This window comes from Prionailurus viverrinus, chromosome A2, assembly GCF_022837055.1.
Source record: "Prionailurus viverrinus isolate Anna chromosome A2, UM_Priviv_1.0, whole genome shotgun sequence".
NCBI lineage: Eukaryota > Metazoa > Chordata > Mammalia > Carnivora > Felidae > Prionailurus > Prionailurus viverrinus.
The window spans coordinates 70,680,038-70,692,500 of record NC_062562.1 but is presented as its reverse complement, the minus strand read 5'-3'; the positions used below and the strand labels follow the sequence as shown (position 1 = coordinate 70,692,500).

Below are 12,463 nucleotides of genomic sequence, written 5' to 3'. Positions count from 1 at the left end.
GATAATGAAGATATTTCAAGTGGGGGCTTCACCTAATCTTTGTTCTTTGAGGACTATTCCTCTAGTGGATTCCTTGAGTGGAATATTCCACTAAAATATTAGTGCCATTGAATATTTAAGCAATTATTAATCAGTCTCCTGTCATGTAGCCAGACACAACAGGCCATGTTGTGTGTTTGCACACACATGGAAATCCCAGAGGAGCTAAAGCAGCAGAAACCGAGATCGCTGGTTGCAGAGACTGGGGTGAGGGAATGAGCCGTGGGTGATTAGTAGTCCATGTGTCTCTGTGATGGAAATGTTCTAGGAGTACATAGTGGTCACGGGTGTAAAATCCTACGAATGTACGTACTGACACTTGAAGTTGTAATTTCAAAGGACCAGAGTAAATTGTTTGGAACTTAGTTTATCTTTTATTTATAAAACACTAATATATAAGGACAGTAAATGCTTCTATAACAACTACAGAAATGACAAAGAACGCAATGACAAGGTCAGGGAATTCATCCTGTGGGGCTGCAGTGGACATGAGCTGCTGTTGGGGAGCTGAGGCTGGTTGCTCAGCTGCAGGAGGTGTTTGCTCCAGCCGTTCCGTGACCCCTCTGGCTGGGGCTGGGCGCTGCTCATGTTCTGGGGCCACGAAAGGGGCAGGTGGCTCTTCCAGCTCCTGACTGTCAGCCAGAGCGGGGAGTACCTCCTGCCCTGGTGGGGACGCTGCAGTGAACGTCTCCGATTCTCGTACGTGCTGAGCTCCAGGAGAACTGGTGGCTTCAGGCAGCCTGGGCCGCGAGGCTGCAGTGGGCACCACAGAGATAGCGGGGGCTCGCTCGTGAGGCACGTCTGGACGGGGCTCTAGAGCTGATGCCAAAGCTTCAAGAATAGAAAGTGTCATCACCGTGAGTGCCATTCCATGGTAGGAAACCTCTCCCGCAGACATTGTCATCTGAGTCAAAGAACCCACCAGGAGGAAATCTCCCAGACGGCAGGCTAATGGAACAGTGATCTGAGACTAGTCCCTACGCCTGGCCCACCTACAGTCTCAGGAAACATGTTCTCTGTGGCATACACCGTCCCATCCACATGCCCACATCTCCCACCCAGAGTCCTCCTCGCCCAGAGGCTCTGGCTCATAGGGCTCACGGTGTTTCCGCCATGAGTAGAGAAGGCGGGCGCGGCGCTGCAGCTCGGAGCCCGGCATGTGGACCCCTACATATGCCTGAAGCAACTTCAAGCTGGTGAAGTCTGGAGGCTGGAAAAAGTCCTCGGGGTAGTGATCCAGCCAGGTGCCCAGGATGGAGGAGATGGCCCTGAGGATACAAAATAGCTAGAACAATCACCATGGGTTGTTCCCCCCACTGTTGTCTCAGGACAGGCCTGTGGGACCTGGCCTCTAGGCCTCCTGCTCCTGGACGTCCAGAGGGTGGTTGTATACGTTGTCCACCTGTGATTTGGCAGTCCCGCCTACGAGAGACCTGGTCACTGAAGAGGGACCGTCAAGATTCTGTTTGACGGGAACCCCATAACCAATGATGTGGTGGTCTCTGTCCTTCTTGGGGAAGCCAGCCAGACCGCTCGGTGTCTCCCCCTGCCTACCTCCCACCGGAATTCAAGTCCGTGCGTGAGTGGAGGGGTGGTGTTGGGGTGAGTCAGTGCCTTCACTGCATACCCTAGCGCTCCATGAAAATCTGCACCAATACAGGACAAGGGGACTCTGTTTCTTACCTGGGCTTGCTGGGACCCTCCTGATGCCTTCAACGTGACGACCTGTGCCTCTGTGCTGCCTCATGCACTCAGTGCACATGTGGGTGTCATCCCGCTGACACCATTCTCCCATCGTGTGGGTGATATGTGCTCCTTGAGCCCTCACTGTGTCTCCTGTACCCTTGCTAAGCACGCACCGTGGATGTTCCCCAAGGTGGTGAGTGTGATGCTCCCCAAAACCGTTATTCTGGGTCCCCTGATGGGGGTCTGGCAAGGCTGTGAGTGGGAAGGGATGGGGTTGGACTCTCTAAAGGCATGACGCGGTGTCTGGCGCCCTCTGCTGCCTCCTTGTGCCCACAGCCCTACCTCTACCACACAAGACAGAACCCCTTTCCTTGCCTCCAAGAGAAAGCCCTCAGAACTTTGCCCTCTCACAGGACTCTCAGACGTGTGGGATGCTGGGTCCTGCAGCCCCTCCCACGCACAGTCTCACTGCCCTCTTGGAGAAGGAAGGCCCTCCAGCCTGAGCTCAGCCTACTCACAGTTTCTCCTGCTCCCGGGTTCCGCCATCCTCCTCAGCCTCTGAATGGAAGCATCCGTATCTGGAGGAGGCCAGAAGGACATCATATGAGCTGTCCTGTGGATGCTACGTCTTGTCCTATCCAGAGTCCGTGACTGCTGACTAGAATGGAGCTCTGGAGGGGAGGGTACAGTCCGCTCTGCACATTGGATCCCAGTCAGCTCCTACAGAAGTGCCTGCACCTAGTGGGGCTTCCTGCGTGTTTGAAGAATGATAGGGCCCCAGTCAGCTCCATCACACATATTGGTGTGGGTCTGGGCGTGCTGCTCATCCTGGGCATCCTTGACTGGTTTGAGCCAGGACTCAGACACACAGATAGAGCCTCCAGTCTCCTTTTCCAATGGGAAAACAGCCCAAGTCAACACCTGGCGAGAGTGAGGGATGAGGCAGAAAGTTGATCATGGGGAAGAGGACAAAGATGACCCAGCAGAGACACAGCCCTGCCAGCAGAGCTTTCCTCAGGCCAGGGTGACTTTCCCTGCAGTGCCCCCATTGAGTACCTGGAGTTATTCTACCCCGATCAGAGGAACAAATGGAGACTCAAGGATGTTTGGTGACTTTCCTTAGACTCAAAGCTTTAAGGGGCTGAATCACACTGGGCTGTGAAGGGCAGGGTGCTCACCTCATAAACAACACTTCCAAGACCTTTTGGGTGGTAGTAAAGGTTGTGTATGTGCCCAAGAATGTGGAGACATATGTGGGGTCTGTCCCCAGGAAGGCGGGCACGAGGTGTTCCACTCGCTGCTTCAGCAGGCCTGCATCGATGGTCCACCGCACACAGTTCTCATTATCATCCCTGGGTGTGACCTTTGTACCCTGAGGTAGAACACAGGAAGGACATAGAATCAGACACAGCACTATGGCCAACAGGAGGATTGGAGTCCAGAATGCAGACCAAACCCCCAGACCCCAGTGACTTTGTGAAAGCCTGAGACGTGGGTGCCCAGAGTAGGAAAAGGATCTTGGCATTCACACGAGAATTTGAGGTGGGAAATGACTGAACATAGTAGGTTCTCAGGTCAGATTTCTTGATGAGTATGGACAGCAGCTCCCTGCATTAACAGCAGTGTCCCTGTGATTTCTAACAGCACAGTCCATTCTGGGGATCCGAAGACAGGGACTTTACCTGGCAAAGGTTGGATCAGGATAATAGAACATGTAGGATGTTCAGTGCAGCACTGTGGCATGGCAAGAGAAGGGAATCCTGTCACAGTCCCACATTTGTGAAGGGCTGAATGGGTGAGGTGAGTGGTCTCATTTCCAGAATGTTTTCTAGGTGGTAAGGCCCTTGCTCCTGACTGGAGGGGCCCCAGGGGCGTGTTGCTTGGCCACCAAAGTGCAGAGCATTAGACATAATGCAATGAGCCCCATGTCCTTTGGGTAAAAAATCTCCCTACTCCTCACGAACGTGTGTCAGACGTGGAGAAGGTGTGGAAGGATGGTCGGGCGACCCGGGACCCCTGGGAACGTTCGTCGGGGAAACGTGTACAACAATGCCAATATATTCTAGACAGAATGGGACGTGAAATGGTCTCACGCCTCTTTTCTGATCTTCCTGCAAATAAGTGGAGAGTGACGTTGCGTCTGGCCGTGGCAGGGGCTGGGCCCTGCTGGCATGTTTGGGGAGCAGATGGGGTTCCAGGTTCATCTGGGACCAGGAGTCTCCGAGAACTACCAGGGGAGCAGCAGTGTGTTTTCTGGGCCCTGGGATTCTTTGCATTGGCTCTGGGCCCTTGGTGTTGGGTTTCCCTGGTACCTGCACTCACCCTGAGCCAGCGGGGCTTCGTGCTGATGGCATGGGGCTTCCTCCTTTCCTTCAGGGAAGTAGAGCAGGGGCTCTCATTCAGCTTGTCCTCCATCTGTGGCATGTGGCTCTGTAAAGACAGTGCCCAGCAGGCAGGCAGGCGGGCAGGCAGGCAGGAGTCCTCAAAGCCGTGTCTGCTTGCTTTCGCTTGTCCTCAGACCCATATGAATTCATTCCAGATATGACACCACAGTGTGCACTCACCTCCCCCACGGAGGAGAAGCAAGGTGGCGTGAGGGCCTTGGATTCAACCTGTTACAGGTTAGAGGCACCTCAGAGATCTCTTTTCTCTCCTTCCCAGCATGACATGTGCATAGCCGTGATGGGTCCACCAGGTGGTACACTGCCATCGAACCTGCTCCGGTCCCGGGGAGGACCGGCCCCCATGTCCCCCTTTCCCCGAAACTGAACATGAGGGGATGGGGGTGCCCAGGGAAGGCTCCGAGCTGTGACCTGACCTGACCTGGCCTGCTCTAGGCTGCTCTGTGTTACCTTATGTGACCTCCCGGAAAACATCCTGAGGCATCGCCAGCATGGGTCAAGGAAACCTCTCCAACATCTGAGTAATCCTACGCACTGGGGTTTCTGGCATCCAGAGCCCCGGTACCTGGGAAAACAACAAGAGAACATCCTCAAGTCTCTGTGTCTGTAGGCAAGTGAGCCTGGTATGGGACCTTCCTAGAACATGGGTGCCAGGTTACAGGAGTTCCAAGCTTTCCTGGGGCCTATTGTGAGCAAAGTGATGTCACGGCCTAGGATCCACCTCCTGAGTCCCCCTCTGGGATAACACCTTTGCAAATAGTCCTCTCTTTGCTGACTGCTCACCCCCATTCTCCATGAAATGTCACATCGGTACACAGTTCCACCAATGCACCCCTCTCCACAGTCCCCTGAGAAGCTCTGGGGGCAGCCAGGGTCCCAGCTGTGAGACCTATCTGGGTTGAGACAGAACTCTTCTTTCTTACCTCTTTCTGGTCCCAGATTCGCGACTGTGCTTCTCAGGGATGGTCCGTGTCTTTTCCGCCCAATGGAGATCATTCTAGCATGTCCTCAGGATGTCCTCAGGCATATGTGGGATGATACCTGTGAAATTGGAGCAGCGGTGTCACCTGTTGGAAGTTTATCCAACCACATTGACTTCAACTTCTCACCTCCTCTGATTCTGCTGCTCCTCTGATCCCAGCCCACAGTCCTTCCAGGTGTGCGTACGTGCGTGAGTGTGTGTGTGTGTGTGTGTATGTGTGTTTACCAGTGCTTGTTTTCTGGGGTCCCAGGAGGTCACATCCCCACCTAGGGAGGGATGGCCAAACATTTCCTAGGAGCTTAGGTTCTCTACTTTCTAAAGCAATCCCTACAGAAGGGATTGGAGTTGGGGCCTAGTAGGACAGAACTCTCTTTTACGTAGACTTTGTCAGTAGTGTGGCACGAGCCATTCCCTGCCTTTCCACTGGGTACATACAATGGGGACAGAGTGGCACTCAGTGGGTTGCCCTGGCCTGGGGGTCCTCCTCAGGGAAGAACGTGCTGGGATGTCTTCTGTGACGCTCCTCTTCAGCCTCATCCCCACGCCACCTCCATGTCTGCACCCAGTGACAGTAACACACCCTTTTCCAGACCCCCTTCGAAATCCTGGGTCAAATCCAGGACCCCATTTTGAGGACATGAAGTTGGGGTCATGCCTGGTTCTGACTCTCTACCCGTCTGTGATTCTGGGCAAGGCACTGACCCTAGCAGAGTCTTCACTTTCCCCTCCCCTCAGTGGCTCCCTGGGATGCCCACATCCTGTAAACACATTCTTGTGGGATTTCCTTCCTGGAGTGTGGTATGGACGTAGTGTTTGATTTCTGTTGCAAAGAAGATGGCACCGTGGCTCCAGACCAAACAAGTTTAGGTGATAAAATGTGCATGGCATGGCCACGTGCTCACTGTCACTCTCTGTGTTGTCTCTCAGCTCCTCACAGTGGGGACCAACCCCCGTGTTGAGTCGTGACATGGACAGGTACACACAGCCTAGCCCTGAGAGACAACAACAGACAGGGAAGAACTAAGGCACTCGATGTGGACTGAATCCTGCCACCACCCTGAAGTGGGCTCAGGGGTTGAGTGAAGCAGGTTCTGTCTGAGTGATGACAGCAGCCCCAAGCTCCTGAGAGGCTCTGGCAGGAGCCCTCAGCTGAGCCCTGCTGAATTCCTGGCCCTGGGCCTGTGAGGTGGGAAGTTTATGGGGAAGCCACTAAGGGTGGGGGAATATTGTCCCATGGCATTAGAGCAGAGTAGTGACAACGTCCTCCTGCCCCAGGCCCTGGCCCTCCTCACCCTCCCTCTCTGCTGTCCTCCGCAGCTCTTTCCGGTCTCCCTGGTCTCCTTTCACACGTCCCCTCTGAAACAACGACCCCTGCCTCCGAGTGTCTGCCCCACTGTGCCTTCTGCCGGGATACATTCCCTCGGACTTGAGCAGGGCTGACTCGTCTTGCACTGCGGCAAGAAATATTAACGTTTCCTCAGCACAGCCTTGTCAGACCCTCCCCTGGTGGAGCTCCGGACCCAGTTGTCGCACCTTGAATTTTTCTATGGAGTCCTTGCTCATGTCATTCCCATTTTTGTTTCATGTTCTTTCCATCTTCCTGGCTAGTCCTTGAACTCCTAGAGGGAAGATGTGGCTGCCTTACCAGCACTGGCACTATGTGACTGCTCAGGTGCTCATTCCCGGGGGCTGACTGAGGAGGTAAAGGGATCCCACCCACCAATTAGCAGCTGAGTCATTGTAGCCTAATTTACCTGGGTCATTTTCCAATACTTATTTTATCGTATATCTGTTGAGTCCACTCTAGTCGTAATTTGGGGCGTGAAATCACACTCCAAGATCAAGAGTCTCATGCCCTACTGACTGAAACAGCCAATTTTCATGGAACTAGACTGATGTCTAAGTTACCTTGCGGGTTAACATTTCGTACGTGTATTAGGTTATGCTGAATTACCAGAGAACGCGCCACATTTCAAAAAGCATGTCCCCATAGATTTCCTCACATGACAGAGCTGGGTGTGTGTTTAGATTGGAGACTAAAGTCCTTCATGTGGTCACTGAGGAACCCAGAGTTCCTCCATTTTGTCCCTTCTCCCTCCCGAGGATATCAGGGACTTGCACAACCAGCAGCACAAGGGGCGATCAAGGGGAACGAGAACAAGGAAATGCACCTGGGAGCATGTTATCTGCCTGGTCTAGAGTGCCTAAAATATCCACCTTTTCACTCATTCCTTGCTTTAAAGGCAAGGATTTTTAAGTAGCGATCTGTGAGAACCTATGTCCCACAAACCATAGAAAATGCATCCCTAGATATGCACCACAAAACATACGAAGGTAATTCCTGAGCTGAAGGAAAATATTCTCCCTCCGGGACACGTTGTATGAAGGAAACAAGAAGAGTAAACATCTATGTGTGTGTTTGTGTGCCATCTCTACGTATTAATGAATGTGACGTTTTATCGCTATCCCTGAATATCTTTAAGAAGTCAAGGATCATTGACTTTTAAATAGAAGAATGAGGAAAACAATAAGTAAAAAATTGTAATTAGTGAGCTTACAGACATATAGTATTAAGATATATGAGAGTATTGGGGCGCCAGGGTGGCTCAGTGGGTTGAGTGTCCGCCGCCTTGTCAGATCATGATCTCACGGTTCGTGGGTTCGAGCCCCGCATCGGGCTCTGTGCTGACAGGCTGTTTCTGATTCTGTGTCTCCCTCTGTCTCTGCCCCTCCCCCACTCACGCTTTGTCTCCCTCTCTCTCAAAAAGAACCATTCAAAAACATTTAAAGAAATTCCATTAAGATCTAGGCCAGTAGGAAGTAAACGACTTGTGGTTGAGAAGTCAATGAAGGGCCTCCTACGATGGATTGTTTTCAAGTACGAAAACGCTCATAAACCACATGACTGCAAGTATAGTGTGAATGTTGAAACTGCAGCCCAGTTAGCCAGTTAAATGGAAAGTATTCCATATATCTGTGTTCAGTTACACTTCGCCATCCAGAGCAGGGTCTGGTACACCTTGCACGTTCAGTCGATGCTTGCTGCACAATCGCATGGGTGATGGCCTGTCTCTCTCACCAAAAGAAAGAAACGTTGAAACGCAATGAAACCCAAGAAAAGAAAAATGGCACGGAGGAGTTGGGATCTGAGGCACACTGTGAAGAAAACATGGGGGTTGGGAGGTAGTGGAGGTGGACAGGCGGTTCCACAGAGTTGAAGGACATGCCACAGTCAGCGGTGGCAGGGTGGACTTGAGGGTGGGACCGCTGGTGGTGCAGTCCAGGTAGGGCCATGGGAAGGGCATGCAGAGCTGAAAAGCACCGGCCTTTCAAGGAGAAATGAGGTGGAAGGAGTCTCGAGTTCCCAGTGTGTCTCCCTGTCCCTTAGGGCTGCCCTTGCAGTCATGGGTCATGAGCGAGGAGGGTGCACAGCTGCAGATAGATGTCCACGGTTGGCGGCAACGAGAGGCGGAGTGAAGAACAAACACAGAGGCCTAGGATGCAAGAGGGAGCACTGGGTTCACGTCGAGGCACATCCCTGGGAAACCAGCTTTGCAGAAGCCTCCTGGGTTTCTTGAGGGGAGAAAGGGAGTTGTCCACTTTGGAGGAGACACCTGCCAGTCCCTGTCCCACTGGCCTGGTCTCTGGAGCCCTCTGCCTGGTTCCTGGGTGTCAGGCTGGCGGGTAGGCGGTCAGAGCATCTGGTGGGCCCAGCGAGGTGCAGTGGTGCAGACCCTGTCGCCCAGGAGCTGTGCCCCCTGAGGGGGGGCGGGGGTGGGGGGATGGGGGGATGGGGCGGCCTGGATCGCGGGACCAAGCAGGTGTGCGGGAGGGCACGCACAAGTGTGCGCATGCGCTTGGGCCAGGGGCGGAGCCCGTTGAGGGGCACAGGTGAGGCTGTAGTGGTGTTCTGTATCCTGGCTCCCAGCCTGTCTGCCACCCCAGGCCCTCAAGTGTCTGGGCCAGTCAGGGGCTGACGCCCCCCACTCCGCCTCCCCCGACCGGGGACATGCTGCTGCCTGTCGCCTGTGACCCGGTAACCTTGGCGGTTGCCCTAGGGGTAGCCCTAGCACTAACGGTAGCGCTCGCGCCCCCCACGCGGTTAAGGCTGGGAGCCATGAGCCTCCAGCCTAAGAGGGTGGTGGCCCTGCTGCTTCTGCTGCTCCTGGACCAGAGGCCAGGGTGCGCGACACGCTCCCGGGTCGCCTCGGTTTGGTTGCTCTGCTGGGGCCAGCCATTGCAAGGGCAGAGCGCGATGCGATGCCCGCCCCCCCGCCGCCCCCGAAAGACCATCTGGGAGAAGCCTAAAGGTGCAGCAGCTGAGACCCACAGCCTCCCTCCAGGACCTGCCTCAGTCGCGGTGCTGCCAAGGTAGGGATCCTAGTGACAAGGTCCCATGTGGCCTTCCACCCTGCCCCTCTCTGTCTTCCCCTTCCATGACCACCCCCCCCTCACTCGTGCTCCGGGTCCTTCTTGGGCTCCTTTGCGGCTGCAGTCTGGAGGACTCAGGAGTGAGCTTTCTGGGTTGGACCCGGGTTCCCTGGAGGAGGAGGCCCCAGATCCATTAGGGGTTTAGGCTCCGGTGGTGGGGCGTGGCTCAGGTCGGGGGTGGGGGGGGGGGCGACCTGAGTGCCATGGAGGTCTGACTGGGTTGGTGGTTGGCGGGTGGAGGTGGGAAGGAACGAACGAAAGAACGAACGAAGGAAGGAAGGAAAGCGTGGACCTGCGGTTGTGGGAAAATATCAAGGCAGGGCCAGGGAAGTCGCAGCCATGAGCAGGAGGAATCATTCCTGCCTGTGAAAATGAAGCACAAGGGACCTGAGATTCCAGAGAAACATTCCAGGGAGAGTCAGGGTGGTGGGCCTGAGTTGCTGGAGGCCAGCAGGGGACGGTGTTGAAGGGACGGAGAGTGGAAGCAGCAGGTGAACACAGGCCTTCTGCCTCCCCCCTCCACACCTGCTCTCCTGCCCTGTCCGGCCCACCGCGCCCCACCCCTCGTGGCAGAGTTGCACCCTCTGATGGGAAGAGGGAGATCTCACCCCACTTGTGGCTAAAGGGGATCCTCTATCGTGGGAGTCAATGGGACTACAGGCTAGGGGTCTGGATTAGGGCAAGTGCAACTCCCTGTTGAGCTCTTCATTTCTGAAGGCAATTTGCATTCAATCAATGAACTCGTAGCCAGTGAGCCAGGAAGAAGTGGCGCTTCTGTGTTTTAGAGGGTGGTGCAGACTCTTTCCTCCATGGACGTGTGTGCTGAAGAGAACTGGGTGTTGTGGATGGAGTCCAAAGTCATCTTTTTGGGACAGGTTGGGTGGGAATGTCTTCTTTGCACTCTGGCGAGGAAGGTGGATGGAAAACCTCCTTGTCAAAGGCAGACTTGTGGGTTTTGTTGTTCCTATCCGTGGGGCCTGGTGCTTCCCGTTTTCCGTGGAGCGCCTCCTGTGTTGCATTTGTTCCGTGTTTCAAGAGTTTCAGACCTTATGAATCACATCTCCTCCAGGATTCACCAGGCAGCTTGAGGGAGAAGTGACTCTGAGCTGACCGGGTCTCTAGAAACCAGTGCATTTGTACCTGAGAAGACCGTGCTGGTCTCTCAGCCTCCTTTGGAAATGAGGTCTTGAGCAAATGCTGTTTCATTGCATGGGTTCCACCTCTGTCAGGTTGTTGGCGTTTGTGTTTGTGCATCTGTGTAAGTGTCTGCGATGCCGTGTCCTGTAGTTAGTCCGGACCGCGACAGTGTCCCAGTCCTTTCCAGAGACATAGTTTGGTTGCATAGGAAATTCTCATTTCAGTAGTGTGTCCCAATGCTGTTACAACGGATGAACACTTCCTGCAGGCAGCACCGTGACCTCGCCGAAAGCAAAAGTCTAAGAACTGAGGCTTTCCCAAACTTACATATCAAGCTGACTGGTGCTTTATATTTTCAGTAAGACGGTGTGGTGTAGGCCACTTGGAGCAACTGAGGCTCCTAGGCATCTGTTTTTTCCTCGGGAGGTGAGTTGTCTCTGTCAGCAATTCAGGAGATTATGATTCTCTTGAGGATCATTATTTTCTTGATTACCATGATTAGTATATTCTGCATAACCCATCGCATGGAATTTGATAAGGAGCTCGATACCCGGAACGTTTTCGTCACCAAACGCTCGCTACAACAAGGAGAAAAACAATCAGTTTTGTGCGATGGACAATGCACCTTACCTTTATTGTACTGTTTTAGTGGTTTGTACATATGTTTAGAGTAATGAAAGTGTCCACTTAGATCTAAGGAGTTTTTTGTGACATCATAAACCATAAAAATAATGGAAAATCTAAGTTACCTAGTAATGTATAAGCACTCTGTCCTTTTGGATACGAAATCTTAAGTAAAGTACTCATCTTGCAAAAACTGCCACGTCCTGATAATTCGTTATGATGCGCATAGGTCTAGTGAATGGAATGGACTGAACCAAGGTCTGTGACATACAGGAAGCTAGAATTTGAGATACTGAGTCACCTTTACTCTCTCTTTCCCTGTTGACATGGTCTTTATTTATAATCTAAGTCTTTTTTATAATCTACACACTGTGTCTTTTTGATACGAAATCCTAAGTAAAGAACTCATCTTGCAAAAACTGCCAAGTCCTGATAGTTTGTTACTATTCACGTAGGTCTAGTGAATGGAAGGGACTGAACTAAGGTCTCTGAAATAGAGGAAGCTAGAATTTGAGATATTGAGTCACCTTTACTCTGTCTTTCCCTGTTGACAAGGTCTTTTTTTATTCAGTGATGTCTCTTGACCATTAACCTATTTCCCTCCTTGCTGCTCCCCCCCCCCCACCTTTGCAATCATCTTTATGTATTGATGGGCTTGTTTCATTCTGTTTTGAGGATTTTTGTTTTTTGTTTTCTTAGTTTTTGTTTCAGATTCCCCATATATGTGCGAGCATTCTGTATGTTTTTTTCTCCATGTGAGTTCTTTCACTTGGCATAATGCCCTCCAGGCTATTATAAAACACTGTGGCATGATAACAGGTTGAAGGTATGTTCGGGAGTTAGTGATTTCATGTGTTCTGAGTTGTACCTAGGGGGGTAATTGAGGGATGTTGCTGGATGATATGGATGTTCTCCTCTGAATTGTGCGAGGAAACTTTACATTGTTTGCGACTGCCTCTGCACCAAGTTCCAATGCCACCAACAGGGCCCAATGATTCGCTTTCTTCCATAGTGTCCCGACGCTTGTGTTTTCTTGTCTTTTTGATAAGACCGTTCAGACCTGTTTCAGGTGATATCTCTTTGGCTTTGGACTTTCATTTCCCTAATGTGGAGTGACATGGAACTTCTCTTCATGTATGTGGTGGCCATCAGTATGTCTTCA

The 12,463-nt window shown here is 52.5% G+C and overlaps 1 protein-coding gene and 1 long non-coding RNA gene across 2 annotated transcripts; both read right to left on the bottom strand.

The window, feature by feature from the left end:
- Positions 1 to 427: 427 nt before the first annotated feature.
- On the bottom strand, positions 428 to 1,211 carry LOC125153453 (predicted GPI-anchored protein 58). Its single transcript, XM_047836622.1, has 2 exons — positions 1,141 to 1,211; positions 428 to 870 (listed from the first exon to the last, which is right to left on the bottom strand). The coding sequence occupies exons 1-2, from the start codon at positions 1,196 to 1,198 to the stop codon at positions 428 to 430; spliced, it is 501 nt and encodes a 166-aa protein (XP_047692578.1). The 5' UTR covers positions 1,199 to 1,211.
- LOC125160277 (uncharacterized) lies at positions 1,212 to 2,951 on the bottom strand. Its single transcript, XR_007150188.1, has 3 exons — positions 2,904 to 2,951; positions 2,244 to 2,303; positions 1,212 to 1,307 (listed from the first exon to the last, which is right to left on the bottom strand). It is a non-coding gene; the product is annotated as an uncharacterized LOC125160277 (long non-coding RNA).
- Positions 2,952 to 12,463: the final 9,512 nt, after the last annotated feature.